The sequence below is a fragment of the Physcomitrium patens genome, chromosome 25, assembly GCF_059467195.1.
Source record: "Physcomitrium patens ecotype Gransden chromosome 25, ASM5946719v1, whole genome shotgun sequence".
Taxonomy (NCBI): Eukaryota; Viridiplantae; Streptophyta; class Bryopsida; order Funariales; family Funariaceae; genus Physcomitrium; species Physcomitrium patens.
In genome coordinates, this window is record NC_143434.1 from 10,201,481 (window position 1) to 10,216,920 (window position 15,440).

At 36.6% G+C, this 15,440-nt stretch overlaps 1 protein-coding gene and 1 long non-coding RNA gene across 3 annotated transcripts; both read left to right on the forward strand.

Moving 5' to 3' along the window:
• On the forward strand, window positions 1–5,081 carry LOC112277435 (ATP-dependent Clp protease ATP-binding subunit ClpA homolog CD4B, chloroplastic). Of its 2 annotated transcripts, XM_024509735.3 has the most exons (10): window positions 22–480; window positions 678–921; window positions 1,067–1,182; window positions 1,308–1,430; window positions 1,681–2,082; window positions 2,266–2,483; window positions 2,711–2,786; window positions 2,953–3,042; window positions 3,200–4,138; window positions 4,291–5,081. In XM_024509735.3, exons 2-10 carry the CDS (start codon window positions 780–782, stop codon window positions 4,540–4,542), a joined length of 2,358 nt encoding a protein of 785 aa, XP_024365503.1. In that variant the 5' UTR covers window positions 22–480; window positions 678–779; the 3' UTR covers window positions 4,543–5,081. The 2 variants fall into 2 exon arrangements, with proteins under 2 accessions (XP_024365502.1, XP_024365503.1); XM_024509734.3 differs by having other exon boundaries at window positions 1–921.
• A 2,023-nt stretch (window positions 5,082–7,104) lies between these two features.
• LOC149986305 (uncharacterized) lies at window positions 7,105–7,575 on the forward strand. The gene is made up of 2 exons (XR_016500829.1): window positions 7,105–7,204; window positions 7,399–7,575. It is a non-coding gene; the product is annotated as an uncharacterized LOC149986305 (long non-coding RNA).
• The last annotated feature ends 7,865 nt before the right edge of the window (window positions 7,576–15,440 follow it).

The window sequence follows — 15,440 nt, forward strand, 5'->3', positions numbered from 1 at the left end:
TGCCTCAGTCTCCCACTGCTTCTTCGCCGATCCAAGGAGGAGGAGGAGGAGGAATTTGCAGGAGGGCTATGTAAGGCCTGCCTCAGGCATTGTTCTCGTTTGCAGCTGGCTGCTGGTTGTCTCTTACAGCTTCGTGTGGTTCGGTGCCGGGTTTGGAGATAGTAGGGTTTAGAGATAAAAAAGAAGGATTGCTTCTCTGCGTTAGAATTTCGAGCAGGTTTTGAGGAGTGTCTTGTTTTTATTAATTTTTGTTTCGATCATCGAGTTTAGACCGTGCATTGAGAGAGAGAGAGAGAGAGAGAGAGAGAGAGCTAGGGATCAAAATGTCGTCACTGGCGCACTCGTTGACGCTCCCGTCCGTCGGGGCGAATCTAAATGTTGGCCAGCTCAATGGCGGTGCGAAGAGTTGGAGACGAGCGGCTGCGAAAGCTTCGTTGGGAAGGCGGAACATGCATTCGAAGTCTGTGAGCTCGACAATCGGTCCGTTCCAGTCCTTTTCGGGGATGCGCAAAGCGTCTGTGATTGACTCTTTGATTGTGAAACAAGGAAAGGACTTCAAGTCTGTTGTCGCGAATTCTACTCAAGTTTTGAACCAATGCCAACCATCGAAGGCTGTGACCACGGCTATGTTTGAGCGTTTCACTGAGAAGGCTATTAAGGTCATCATGTTGTCGCAGGAGGAGGCCAGACGTCTCGGGCACAATTTTGTTGGTACTGAGCAAATCTTGCTTGGTCTCATCGGTGAGGGTACTGGTATTGCTGCCAAAGTGTTGAAGTCCATGGGAGTGAACCTTAAAGAAGCTCGTGTGGAAGTGGAGAAGATCATTGGTCGGGGGAGCGGCTTCGTGGCTGTTGAGATTCCCTTTACGCCCAGGGCCAAACGAGTGCTCGAGCTCTCATTAGAGGAAGCTAGGCAACTTGGTATGTCTCCTATTTTTTTGATTGTGGACCTGATTTTGTCTAGTGATGATACTTGAGGGTCTAGCAATAGAGGTGTGCTGCGCTGTTGCAATTAAGGTTCCCTGTAATTCACTAAACCTCTAAGACCCTTGATCCTTTTCGGCAGGTCATAATTACATTGGTACAGAGCATTTGCTTCTGGGGTTGCTACGAGAGGGAGAAGGTGTGGCCGCCCGAGTTCTTGAGAATCTTGGCGCTGACCCCAGCAATATTCGTACTCAGGTTGAACATCTCACTACCCTCATGAGGTGAAAATTACCTCACGCATGAACTATTACGCACTGATGAGGTTGATTTTTGGTGCGCATGGCAGTTCGATTGCTTAACAAGTCTTGTGATAATTACAGGTGATTCGAATGGTTGGCGAGAATACAGAGGCTGTTGGTGTCAGATCTGGCAGTGGCAGCAGCGGGAACAAGATGCCCACCCTAGAGGAGTATGGAACGAATTTGACCAAACTCGCTGAGGAGGTACACATTGTGTATTGACGCGGTATTGCTCCTGCAAGAGATAATCGAAAGACGTGTTTTAGTATTGAAGCAGAGGTGTTGATAGTTGCAAAATCCGCAGCAACATCTATCGTCACTTCTGTCGTCTTTAAGCAGAAATTTCACGCATGCTTAAATCTTTACATGCATACTTCAAACTGGAATGTTTTGATCTTTTCTGAAACTGATTTAATTTGACTTAAATTTAATTTACTTCATTTTTATGCTGCAGGGAAAGCTGGACCCAGTCGTTGGGAGGATTTCACAGATAGAGCGAGTAACTCAAATCCTTGGCCGTAGAACCAAAAATAACCCATGTCTTATTGGAGAGCCTGGGGTTGGAAAAACTGCTGTTGCCGAAGGTCTGGCTCAGAGGATTGCATCTGGGGATGTGCCTGAGACAATTGAGGGCAAGAACGTTGTTACCCTGGACATGGGGTTGCTGGTTGCCGGAACGAAGTACAGAGGAGAATTTGAGGAGAGGCTGAAGAAACTGATGGAAGAAATCAAACAGGCAGACGATATCATTCTCGTAATCGATGAAGTGCACACACTTATAGGTGCTGGTGCCGCTGAGGGTGCTATCGACGCTGCCAACATCTTGAAGCCAGCTTTGGCTCGTGGTGAATTACAGGTGAAATTTCGTAAATAATAAATTGAATTAGACACGCGTCGCTTTATCATGTTAGCATTCGCACACACTTGTGAATCACACCGGTGGTTTGAGGATATGATTGGAGACATTTATTGACTTAGTTCTCGGCTTTTTCTCCGTCTGATACTAATTTGCGTGTGCTTGACCTGGGTATGTTTTCAGTGCATTGGAGCAACTACGCTTGATGAGTATAGAAAGCACATCGAGAAAGATCCTGCATTAGAACGTCGTTTCCAGCCTGTGTTGGTTCCAGAGCCTACCGTTGAGGAAACCATTGAGATCCTCCGAGGTTTAAGGGAGAGATACGAGATTCATCATAAATTGCGTTACACAGATGAAGCTTTGATTGCAGCAGCTCAGCTCTCTTACCAATATATCAGGTGTGCTCTGATATTTCTGGGTTTTAATTTCAAGCGTATTCTTTAGAGCTTCGTGAACATGTGTATCATGAAGGTAATATTTGCAGTTAGTGAAAGGAAGTCGTGCTGCTTCACAACATTGTTACCTGTATTAGTTCGCTGGCGGAGTATTTTACTGCGATATTTGTGTCTGCAATACATGGTTCCATGCGTTTATTTTCTTATTCTTGGGCGCTGCATTTTCGCAGTGATCGGTTTTTACCTGACAAAGCTATAGACTTAATCGATGAGGCAGGTTCTAAAGTTAGGCTGAAACATGCTCAGGTATTTCGTGAGACTATTGACCTAAGTCGTGCTTGTTTTGTGATTCCTTGTTTGCCATACTGATAATTCCAAACCTATAAGCACCTTAAATTTCTTCTCTTATCTACATCTGCTAGTGCTTTGCTCTACATATTGATGGAATCTCAACGTTTTACGTCCTTATCAGCTTCCGGAAGAGGCAAAGGAGCTTGATAAGGAGTTGCGTGCCGTTACGAAGGAGAAAAATGAAGCTGTCCGTGGACAGGATTTCGAGAAGGTTTGTACACTAGAGCAAGTCTGTAGATTGAGTTTTTTGAAATCTTTTTATTTAAGGTTGTCATCTACATTTCTCTGATCAATTTGACAGCTGTATTTCTTGAATCACGGGCTCTCTACTTGTCTTCTTAACAAATGAATTTCATGTTCCTTTGCAGGCCGGAGAACTGAGGGATCGCGAGATGGAGTTGAAGGCCCAAATTTCAGCTTTCATTGAGAAGGATAAAGAGAAGGTTAAGGCTGAGAGTGAGACTGGTGATGTTGGTCCTACTGTTGAAGAAGCTGACATTCAGCAAATTGTGTCTGCGTGGACAGGTATTCCTGTAGAGAAGGTCTCAAGTGATGAGTCTGATCGTCTGTTAAAGATGGAGGATACCCTTCATAATCGCGTCATTGGCCAGGATGAAGCCGTGAAGGCCATTAGTCGTGCAATTCGCAGAGCACGTGTTGGACTTAAGAATCCCAATCGTCCCATAGCCAGTTTTATCTTCTCTGGTCCTACTGGAGTTGGTAAATCGGAGCTTGCCAAAAGCCTTGCGTCCTACTATTTCGGTTCTGAGGAGGCTATGGTCAGACTTGATATGTCCGAATTTATGGAAAGACACACCGTCTCCAAACTTATCGGTTCTCCACCAGGATACGTCGGTTACAGTGAAGGAGGCCAACTGACAGAGGCCGTACGAAGAAGGCCCTACACCGTGGTCCTTTTTGATGAGATTGAGAAGGCACATCCTGATGTTTTCAACATGATGCTTCAGATTTTGGAAGACGGACGCCTGACCGACAGCAAAGGACGGACTGTAGATTTTAAGAACACTCTTCTAATTATGACTTCAAATGTAGGGAGTAGTGTTATCGAGAAAGGTGGCGGTGGTATTGGTTTCCAGTTAGACTACGGTGAGAAGGATTCCAGCTACAACCGCATTAAAAGCCTTGTTAATGAGGAGCTGAAACAATACTTCAGACCTGAGTTTTTGAACAGACTTGATGAGATTATCGTCTTCAGGCAATTGACCAAATTGGAAGTTAAGGAGATCGCCGACATTATGTTAAAGGAAGTCTTTGAGCGTCTGAAAAAGAAAGAGATCGATTTACAGGTACGCGAATATTCATGAAAAATAAAATTGTGATTTTTGGTATAGATATCTGCTGTGAGCTTTTTGCCTGGTGGAGTGGTAACTCATATTTCAAACAAATTCTAATCTTTACCAGGTATATGGTCATTCTAACATGTGAATTTCCCCTGCAGGTGACTGAGAGGTTTAGGGATCGTGTTGTTGAAGAAGGCTACAGTCCTAGCTATGGTGCCCGGCCGCTGCGGCGAGCAATTATGAGGCTATTGGAAGACAGTATGGCAGAGCGCATGCTCTCTGGAGAAATCAAGGAGGGGGACTCGGCTATCATTGATGTGGATGGTGACGGCAATGTCACAGTATTGAATGGCACCACGGGAACGTCCTCAAAAACAGACATAGATGTGTCCCCTGCTGGAATTGCCTAAATTCTACGGAAAGAATTGTGAGATTCGAACAGTTTGGTTTGTTGGCACTCCGCAAGGTGTCCTAGATTCAGAAGTCTTCCCAATTTCAATGTAATCTTAGCCAAGAGTGATTCTGAATGCATCAACGAGAAGGGACAGATTTGAATCCATTTATTCCCGCTCGCACAGCTGGAGGTTTTTTCACTCGCCAGTTGCGGAGCCCATCGCTAGTAAATTCTGGCCAGTGATCAGCTAGGTTAGTTTTTATTGGGTCCAAGGTTCGACATATACGAAGTTTCGAAGCCTGCGCTCTTCAGGATTTTGTTTGTACATTCTTTTTCTATGCTAGGATTGGGCAGTCTTTTCTATCATCATAAGGGTTGTCCGTAATCTCTTCGCTGCTACGTATTTGGTAGACCATAGTATCCCACTAAGAAGGTGGGTTGTACAGGGAGTTCCCTCGTCTGTCGTAAGCATTTCTATCTTCACATTTGTGAGGTATTATTATGGAACAAGGCTGGAGGGATGAGCTTGGATAACGAGGAGTCTATTTTCGTAAAGCAATGTGTGGTTGCCTACACTTTCGTCTTGGTGAAACTGTTGTTTTGAAAAGTGAAAATCTGAAACTCAATGATGGTGTCTGAGATAAACAATACCAAGATGTGCAATGAAGGAAAAAAATCGAGTTCATTAAAAAGCAGGTGCGGAACTACTAACTGATGTTATTTGTAGAATCTTCGTACTGTTTAGCAAGCATGAATAGGTCCAAGGAGTTTGAGTATGTGCATAGACTTGCAACCCTGGAGAAGCTTCGTCATATTACTCGGGACAAAGTAGGATTCAGTTAGGAAGGTTCATAAATATGAGTTGTTTTGTTTACAGATTTTCAGATTACACTAATCGCGTACTAGTTGTGTACAAAAGACCGTCTGCATGATGAGACTAAACGAGGAATAATTTGACTAGCTATATTGTGTGTTTTTGTTTGAATTTTTCCTCTATGCTTTGGGCATATTGTGCCAATGTATCATAAGTAGGCTGCTCCGGAACATTAGCAATTTCCCGCGCAATGAGATTTTAAATAAAATTCACTTACCAACCTACGACAGGCTTGATTTAAAGCTCACACACCAATCCAGCTATCGGCATTACAAACGGACCGTTTCGGCGAGATCTTAGCTGTGACCACGTTGCTGGCATTGTCTAAGAATCGTTTCGTTTCGTATGTAGGGCCAGATAAGTTCCATTCTTCAGTTGATGAAAACCATTGCGGCAAATAGTCATTCCCTCTCCTCTCCGTAATTACCTGACGACTTTTCCGGAGAGCGTCTGTACAGTGTCCTTTCTCAGTAGCCAGATATTTACTGAACATTCATGCTGGGGTTCATAATCTATGTAGAATTTACACCGTAGTGGATGCAATTAGTGTTTCTGATAAACCCTAAACGATGTGACTGTACGAATTATGTTGTAGACCGAATCAATTGGCCACATGAAATGAAAACCTGCATTCAATGTTTATAAATATGAATACAGAATTTAAATCCCTGTTTGCTACAAGTGTAGATTTCTCTGCGCACTCGGTAAAGTAATCACTGAGTCTTCACTCATCGCAATCGCAGCTTGTGAGTGTCAGCTACTCAGTTCAATAAAAATCTTGTCAAGGGCTGTAGTCCCGTAATGTTCTGTAATCGAAACAAGAATCTGACTACGAGCTTGCGACATAATGGGAATGATACGTTCACAATTGATGCAGGTCTGAGGATGGATGAGCCATGAATAACTTAATGGAGGAAGTTGTAGATCAAAGGTCCACCCTCAGCTCAAAAAGCACTCTCGATTTTCTTGCCTTCCACCAAGTCGAGGGACCTCACCTGCCGCCCCCTTATGAAGCCAGTGCTCCCATTTTGATTGTCAATTACAAAATATTCTCTACCGTTTCTGATTCGAATGCCGGTTACGTTTCTGATATATGTTACATTCATCGTCGTTGGACTCTTGCCTTCCGCAACTACGATTGTAAGAATTTGGCCTACATAAAGAGGACGACCGTTGAGCAATATAGGTGTATAGGCTGCATTTTGGATGGTGGAGTCGGCGGCTGTTTGCAGACATATGTGGCTCACGACGAGAACGAGCAGCAGAGCAACATCTTGTATAGTAGCTGCCATCTTCTTTCCGACAAATACCACAAATACGTCCTGCTCTTCTCTAGTATATCTCAGACTCTAGCTAAGAGTGCTTCTTAGAAGCGCTTCGATTGCAAAGAAAGTAAGTGACTGGGGGTTTCAAAATTGTGCAAGAACCTTGACTATGGCTGTTGACTTATATCCAGAAGGAATACTTGGTCAATCTAAGGGAAACGCTCACGCATTACAGCATGCTTACCTACTTAGCACAATTGATGTCAATTGTCCAGCTTGTAGAGCTACGAACTGAAACTGAAATGATGCAACCACGCCCGGTTCGAGTTCGACCTACTCCTCTTCGTTCATGCTCATGTAGCGACGGCGCAGCGATTTCCCCCATGCGCGAATTGCAGCGAAAATGTGGAGAATGAAAGGGACAGAAAACAGAGCATAGGGCCAGTTCGTTGTGAGCGCCTCATCACTGAGTAAGAAGATAATGTAGTACTTTTTTGGGGTTTTCTGCTGGCGTACAATGGTGTTCCAATTAGCTGAAGGTAAATTTACTACACATCAAAATATGAAGAGTTTACAGGTTCAACCAATAACTGTTCATTTGATCCATTGATGCTAAGAGGCTCGAGTTCGTTCATGGAATATCAACTGCCACAGAAGTTTGTTACCGTTGAAGGATAACTCAAAGTGTATCTGTTTAACCGAAACTCATCAAGAGAGCTTGTCTATCTTGCAGCGTTAAAAAAAGCCTCTCGGAATTCTGGACGATTCAAGAGGACTCCATGCATTGCGATAATAGAAAGGATTATCTTCAGATCTAGGTACTGTTTGTTATGTTTGTCTCCAGAATCATAGATCACATTCTTGATGTTCTGCCTGTCAATGTTAACTAAGTTACCATCACCTTGATCTATTCATTTTTACTTCTACTATGTTGCAACAGCATAACCCGGAGTTGGTACATGTATAAGACAAACAATGCTCTTCTTTGTACTCTCTTCTGATCAATACCGTAGTTGGTAGTTCTATATCTACATGGTATCAAAGCCTGTGTGGTTGTAGTATTCTTAGTTTGAGCTCCAGCTTTTTGACGTCGTTCTCTTTCTGATTATCTTGTATATATGTATTAGCATCTCACCATAGAATTCCTGAATCTTTCTCAAATCATATTTCTCTTTAGTTATTGTTAGTTTTTTTTCAAACATGCATAAGAATAGTTCAATTCTTGATGAACTCAAACTTATTGCTAGTTTTTTTAAGTACAGCATTTGGAAGTACTATATTACTAGTGAAAAATGAACAATTATAGAGGGTCTTGGAACCATCAAAAAGGTAACAAGAAAGCTCAAGAGTTGGACTATGAAGAACAAAAGGAAACAATGCTTAACATTTTGTTTTACTTTATGAGATTAGATCTAATGGATAACCTAACTACTTTCTATGGTTCCAAAAGCCTTTAGGATTTTTTCAAGGAGACTTATGAAATCAATATAGATAGCCAAAAATATTATTTGAAGAAAAAGATCTTGCTTATTATTATAACTAAAAAAATTGGTTTTGATTTATACTTCAATAAATTCAAAAATATATTATTTCAACTCCTATTTATTGATATTACTCTTCTAGATATAGACTTGGTTTAGATAATAATCAGGAACATACTAGAAATCTATGACTACTTTTTGTAATACTATATAAGCATAGGTAAGTAATAGTTATTCAATAAATTGTAGACCAACTTTATGTTTGAAGAAAAAAAATAAGCAATGAAATCTAAGACAAAAGAAACCAAATATGGTTCAAATGAAGCACTCTATTCTTGAACTAATAGGCCAAATCAACCTATGCAAAATTTAATAAGCTTCTTGGAATGACCACTAAATTATGCAATGAGTTCATTTGACTCTAATTTGTATAATTATTATAAAAAGCATAATCATTGAGAAAGGATATATCTACAGGGGCTTGTAGATATATTCAATTAGAAGCATATAGATGCAATAAATTCTAAAATCAAGGAAAATCTAGATTTGCTAATCTTATGTAAGAAGAAGATTCTTGAGGCTTATCCCACCAGCTAATATATCTACTAATAATATGGATCTTTTTTTATCAAGAAGATATTTTTAAAAGAGCTATATTTGCATTATATATTCAAGAAGATGATTCTAATTCGTACCTTGACTCAAGTGCTATAAAATATATAAATAGAAATAGAATTTTTTTTGGTAGTTTAAAAAATTTTGAAGTCAATATCAAAACCATAGGAAGGTAAAATCACACCATTGCCACATTATTAGCTTACATCACAAGCTACCAATTCATGCAATATGTTGTCATATTACGTATATTCTTGCTTCAGAATGCATTAGGTATTTAGCTGTAAAAGATAAGTAGAAATGCAACAACAATCCTACTAAGTCTAATAAAGTCTTAAGTAAACTTTAAGTAATTTTTAATAATCTTAATCAAACTTTAATCAATCCAATTAAATTAAAAAGAAATATAAAGAAATTATAAATTAATCTCAAAAAAAGATAATAAAAATATAAAAAATAAGCCTTTATAAATATTAAAAATAAATATTAAAAATAAATTCTAAATAAATCTCAAAAAAATTCTAATTTAATCCTAATTGAAATCTTAATAAATCTTATTCAAATTTTAGATCAAATCTTAATAAAATCCTAAGTAAAATCCTAATTAAAATCTTAATTCAATCCTAATTAAAATCCTAATTGAATTCTAATGAATCTTAATCAAATCCTAAATCTTAGATCAATCCTAACTAAATCCTAAATCCTAGTTCAATTCTAATCAAATCTTAGAAAAATCTTAAATCCTAATCAAATCTTAAGTAAATTTTAATCAAATCTTAGATTCTAAATCAATCTTAATTAATCCTTAATCAAATCCTAAATCTTAAACAAACTCCTATAAAATCCTATAGCAGATTAAAAATTCAATAACTAATATTTAAATTATTAATTTTGACTAAAATTTTATTTAGACTTCAATAAAATAATACTAATATAACTAACATATTGGTCAAGTTTATAATCTATCAATCAAACACAAACATGAATAAAGTCAAATATGTGTCTATATAGCCTCTAAGTGTCAAGGACATACACTAGGAAGTTGAAGAAGATTCTAGAAGGTTCTAGAGAAGTTTTGTAGTTTGTAGAAGCTACTTGAGAAGTTTTCAAGCTCGTGGAAGCTGCTTGAGAAGCTTCCTAGTTTGTGGAAGCTACTTGAGAAGTTTCCTAGTTTGTGGAAGCTACTTGAGAAGTTTCCTAGCTTGTAGTATATATAGGAGCCAACATTGACGGGATCCTCAATCTCGATAATACACCTTTTGGAGCTCTATCTCACCTCTCTAGTGTTGTTTTTGTATTCATTTGATTCATCTAGTTCTTGCCGATCCTTCTTGAGCTTCTTGTTTAGATTTCCAGTCAGTATTCTAAATTTGTCACACTAAGAAGCTTTGCCACAAGATAATATGTAATCTACTTATATTTAATTTCTATCTAATACTTCTTATCTAGATAAATATATATGTCTAAAATATTATTCCTCCTTCTAGAAACAAGTTCTTTGTAACAAGGCATGGATAGAATATTTGTATTATTTGTATATAGAGATATGTAAGTAGAGTCATTTTCGAAAAATTTCTAGAATTGATGTTAGAATGGTGGTTCATGTAGGATTCAACATAGAACCTTCTAAAAAGAGTTAGAAAATTATCATGGTAGAATCCACCTCTAAAATCTTTTAGAAGGGTAATTACTTTGGTAGAACCTATCAATAAGGACATTCTAAAAAGTTCCAAGATAATTGAAATAAATATAAATAAGACTAGCTAAGGCCATTTGGGCATTTGATCAGGTATGACTTCAGATTCTTTGTCTTAGTAAAGTTTGGTTTTCTTGTTCCATTCTATTTGACTCTATTTGATTTTGTTTGGTTCTATTTTCTTCTACTCAGTCTTGTCTTTTTGGTTCCATTCTATTTTGTTACTTTTAGTTTTATTTTGATATGCTTGGTCTTACATTGTGGTAAGAACTTTGTTATTATGGATTTGATAAGATTTTAGACTTTAGAAGATTCAGTCTTGTTTCATTGGTATGAGAGCTAGTGTTAGTGTGTCCTTTGATAGTATGTTGATAGTGACCATTTAGTTAGAAATCAATTGTTGTAATCACATTGGATATTATTTTTGGGCTACAATGAGCTATCTTAAGAAGTCAATTAAAAGAAGATAAGGCATTACAATAGCAATCTTCATTAAGAAAATTGTGGTGTGGGAGATATGGTAGACCAATTTCAGATAGAGACTTATTTACAACACCTTTTAGGCCAGATAACTACTTTGCAAGAGCAAATAGAAGCTTTTAAGATAAGAAAATTGATATTTGTTAGGTTAAAAAATAAAAGAGCTTAATACATAATCAAGAGCCTTAAAGCAAGAAGATATATGCCAATGGCTCTTTAGCATATAACAATACGTCCAATGATCTAGAACAAATACTAACAAAGGAATTATATATGCCTCCAATTATTTGAGAGGTGCAGTAGCGATGTGGTGGCAACATTGAGCTAAAAGCTATGGAGCTCAAAGCTGATTTAGTGATTGAGAGGAGTTTGAGACTAAGTTTAGAAATCAATTTTGATCTATCAATGTATAGAAGTTAGCATGTGATTAGTTGACTAAGCTTACACAATTTAAGTTTGTTGAAGATTATATCTTCTAATTTAAGTCTTTATGTCTTCAAATTGGCAACATTTCAAAGATAGAGATGATAGATCAATTTATACAAGGATTGAAACCTGTAGTCCAACAAGAGAAGGAATTAAGAGATCCATAAATATTTGAAGAAACAATTAGGATTGTAGAGAGGGTTGATGCTATAGATTTAAAAAATCATAGAGTACAACCTATAGTGTAGAGTTTTATGCTACTAGCCAACAATACAGTGAAACAACTAAAGTTGATGGAGATTGATGCTTTACAAGGACCATTGATACCACAAAGACAAAAAATAATGGTGCAAAAAGAATTTTGCTTTTATTGTCAGATTAGTGACCATTCAAAATATCAAAGTTCAAGCACTAATAAATTATAGTGGGTTTAAAATCTTGAGGGCCACCAAGTTGATGAAAAAAAAGAACAAGAAAATAGAGCTCCTTAGTAAAGGTACTAAAGACTAGTGTTAGGAATAGTTGTTGCTTGGAGACAAACAACATGGTTTTAGATAAGTATTAGAAGGATCAATTAGTATGTCTAACGAGTCGACTAAGAAAACAACCATGTCAAGTATTTATAGATTGTGGCTCTACAAAAAACTGCATGTCAATTGTAATTATTAATTGACTTGGAATTAAACAAACGTGATTAAAGGAGAGAGTATATATCTACCAGATGAGTGAGAAAACATATTGAGCAAGACAAGTGAAGAAAAAATTCTAAGGCTAAATGACACCTATGCCTTGAGGGAGAAGTTTAGAGTAACAAAGCTTAGATATGATATTATCTTTGGTATGCCATGGCTAGAGGTGGACAATAAACAGGTCGATTGGCTAGCAAAGAAAATATCTTTCAAGGATGGAGGATGCACGATGATTCTTTATGCCTTTATATTAAGTGAAATAGCAAAAAAATCTGTGATTAATAACTTATCAATAGAAATGATCTTTATAAAGAAATAAATATGATATAAGCAACTGATATATGTGGTGGTTTTGAATCTTATCCCAATGGTGGAAAAAATAGTCAAAGGAAAAGAAGGGGTAGATCAATTCATATGTGAATATTGAGATATCTTTCCAACTAACTTATCTAGTAGTGTGCCATTTGATGGAGGTACCCCCTTCCAAATAGAACTAGTGCATGAGGCCATATTAGTAAGTCAAGTAGTTTATTGCCTAGCACCAAATAAACTTAAAAAGTTACTTAAGTCATTGAATGAACTTTTGGAGAAGGGCCTCATTTGAAAAAGACCGTCAATATGGAGAGCTTTTGTATACTTTGCACCAAAAAAAGATGGTGGAGTTTGATTTTGCATCAATTATTGAGGCTTCAGTAAGTAGATTGTCAAGAATGCATATCTACTTCCATGTGTGGGTGATTTTCTTGACCAACTTTAAGGTGAAATCATATTTAATAAATTAGACCTTTGGAGTGGTTATTGGGAGAATCCTATTGCCAAAGAAGATATAGAAAAGATGATATTTTGTATGACCTTTGGATACTTTGAGTGGCTTGTATTATCTTTTGGCTTCACCAATGCTCCAGCCTCTTTTATGGGTCACATGAATAGATTATTTTGGAACCTTTTGGATAAGTATGTGATTGTCTTTATTGATGATATTTTGATTTATAATAAAAATTTTGAGGAGCACGAGCAATATCTATAGGAAGTGCTTGATCCGCTATATAATAATTACTTTTATTGTAAGTAATCAAAGTATGAACTTTAAAAGATAAAGATTATTTTTTTGAGGCATATATATCTTTTAAAGGCGTATGCATGGAAGAAGATAATGTGAAAGTAGTAGAGGATTGGCCAACCTCTAAAGATGCTTTTAAAGTCTACTTATTTTTGGACCTTGCTAGATATTATTGCTATTTTGTTTAACAATTTGCATACATTACTGCCTCATTAATAAGCTTATTAGGAAATGGTACTCCATTTGAGTGGAAACTAGAACAAAAAAGGGCCTTTGAGGAATTGAAGGGGGCACTAATTATTGCTCCAATATTGCAACCATATGATCTCAACCTTCTATGTATACTTGAAATTCATGCTTCCAAATTTTCTATTAGCATGATTCTTCAATAAAGCTTTAGTAACGACCTTGAATATGTGGCGTATGAATTACACAAGCTTAAAAGGGCATAGTGTAATTATTTTGCATGTGATCGAGAGCAGAAAGCAATTGTACATACCACATAGGTGAAACGACACTATTTGCTAGAAAAGCCAGTGACTGTTCAAATTGACTATAGATCCATTGTCATGATGTAATATGACTATATAGTGAAATTATAATTAAAATTAAATTTCTAATTAATATGTAATTATCTTAATTCAATTATAATTTGAGGTATCTAAATATGGCTTTTATAAAAGCCTCTTAGGTTATTTTTTTATCTTAATAGTTAGTAGGTTGAAGATTAGTTAGTAATTTTACCTTCTAGGTTGTAGAGACTCTTCTACTATCTTAAAAAGACCATAAATTGATAAAATCAGGATAGAAGAGATAAATGGTTGGTATGGTTGATACTAAGGTCAAATTAAGGATAGAATTGGGCTAAAAAATCCTTAGGATAAGTTAGATTGATACCCGGGGGTCGACCATTTGTGAGATAGGATCGAAATCAGACCTTTGGTCACTAAAATGACTGCCGAGGGCAAGTTAGGGAGTCATTTGAAGATCAAAGGTTAGGATTTGAGAGCTAGCTTGAAGTTCTTTCCAGAGACGTAAGAATTATTTTGAGAAGATTTAGAGGACTTAGCAATTGTTGTTCAAAGTCAAGGTTTGTATCAATGATTTAGATTTTATATAATATAATTAGGACTAGCAATTTTGGTTAATTCGTACAATTAGTTTACATCCATAATTAAAAATTTGACACTATTTGGATTATTGGATGTGCTAAGTATATACAAAATTTTATAATAATCTAACAATGTGGTTTAGAGATATATAGTTTTTATTACAAGAGGATTTCAGAAGGTGGTAGTTTGAGGTTGGATAGGGTTTCTATGATATCTGAAGTTCTATTAGTTGGATTAAGGTAAAAATTGGTATGGTGTTGAAGGACTTGAAGATCAAGCTACACACCAATTTTGAGGCAAAGTTAATGGTTGGAAAGGAAGAAATCATTGCTAGGATTTTTGCTTCACTTTTTAAGTTGGCAGCCGAGTGACATCTATACAATTTTTGGAGGTTTTCTCACAATCTATAAGTTAGATTGGACTAAAAATTCTTAAGCATATAGAAGACTTACATTGACAATTGCATGCAAAATTCCACATCAAGTGGATAATGAGATTGGATGTTATAGCTTGTTAAAGCTCACTGATTAGGATTAGAGCTTACAAGAAAAATCTAAATTGCTTAAGTATGAAAGTAATAAGGTAATTGGGATTTATGTATAGTTAAGACTACTAAGAAGAGTGTTTTAAGCACTTTTGAATTGAAATTCAGATTATATTCTTCTCATATGGATAAAATCTATTAGGATTTATTGGCTACTTGTGAAACACAATCTTACCTTCCACAGCTAGGTGCCCGTTGCATTCCTCAACAAAACAACATGTAATACGACACTGTGCTACATAATTTGCATATAAAAAATATAAAATCATGACATCATTGTTGGAAAGAATAATTACAACTTTTTTATATTTGGCTTGAGTATGAGCAAGGGCAAAAAAACCTCGTATTAGACATCTTATTGTATAGACCTAACTTAAAACCTGAATCAAATGACAAGACAGAAGTCACTACCATTAATAGTGTCATTTTAGACTTAACATGAAGAGCAAAATAGAAAAAAGATACATGTTGCAATGCTTATTTTAAGATAGTTATCAATTGATTGAAGATGGATAATATGCAATATCAAGATTATTATTTCAATGATGGCTTATTCTATGTTAAAAAGAAAATTTATGTATTTGATAATGATATTTTTTAGATGCATATACTTTAAGAGTGACATGACATTTCAATATTTGGATATTTAGAGCACAAAAAGTCTTTAGAATA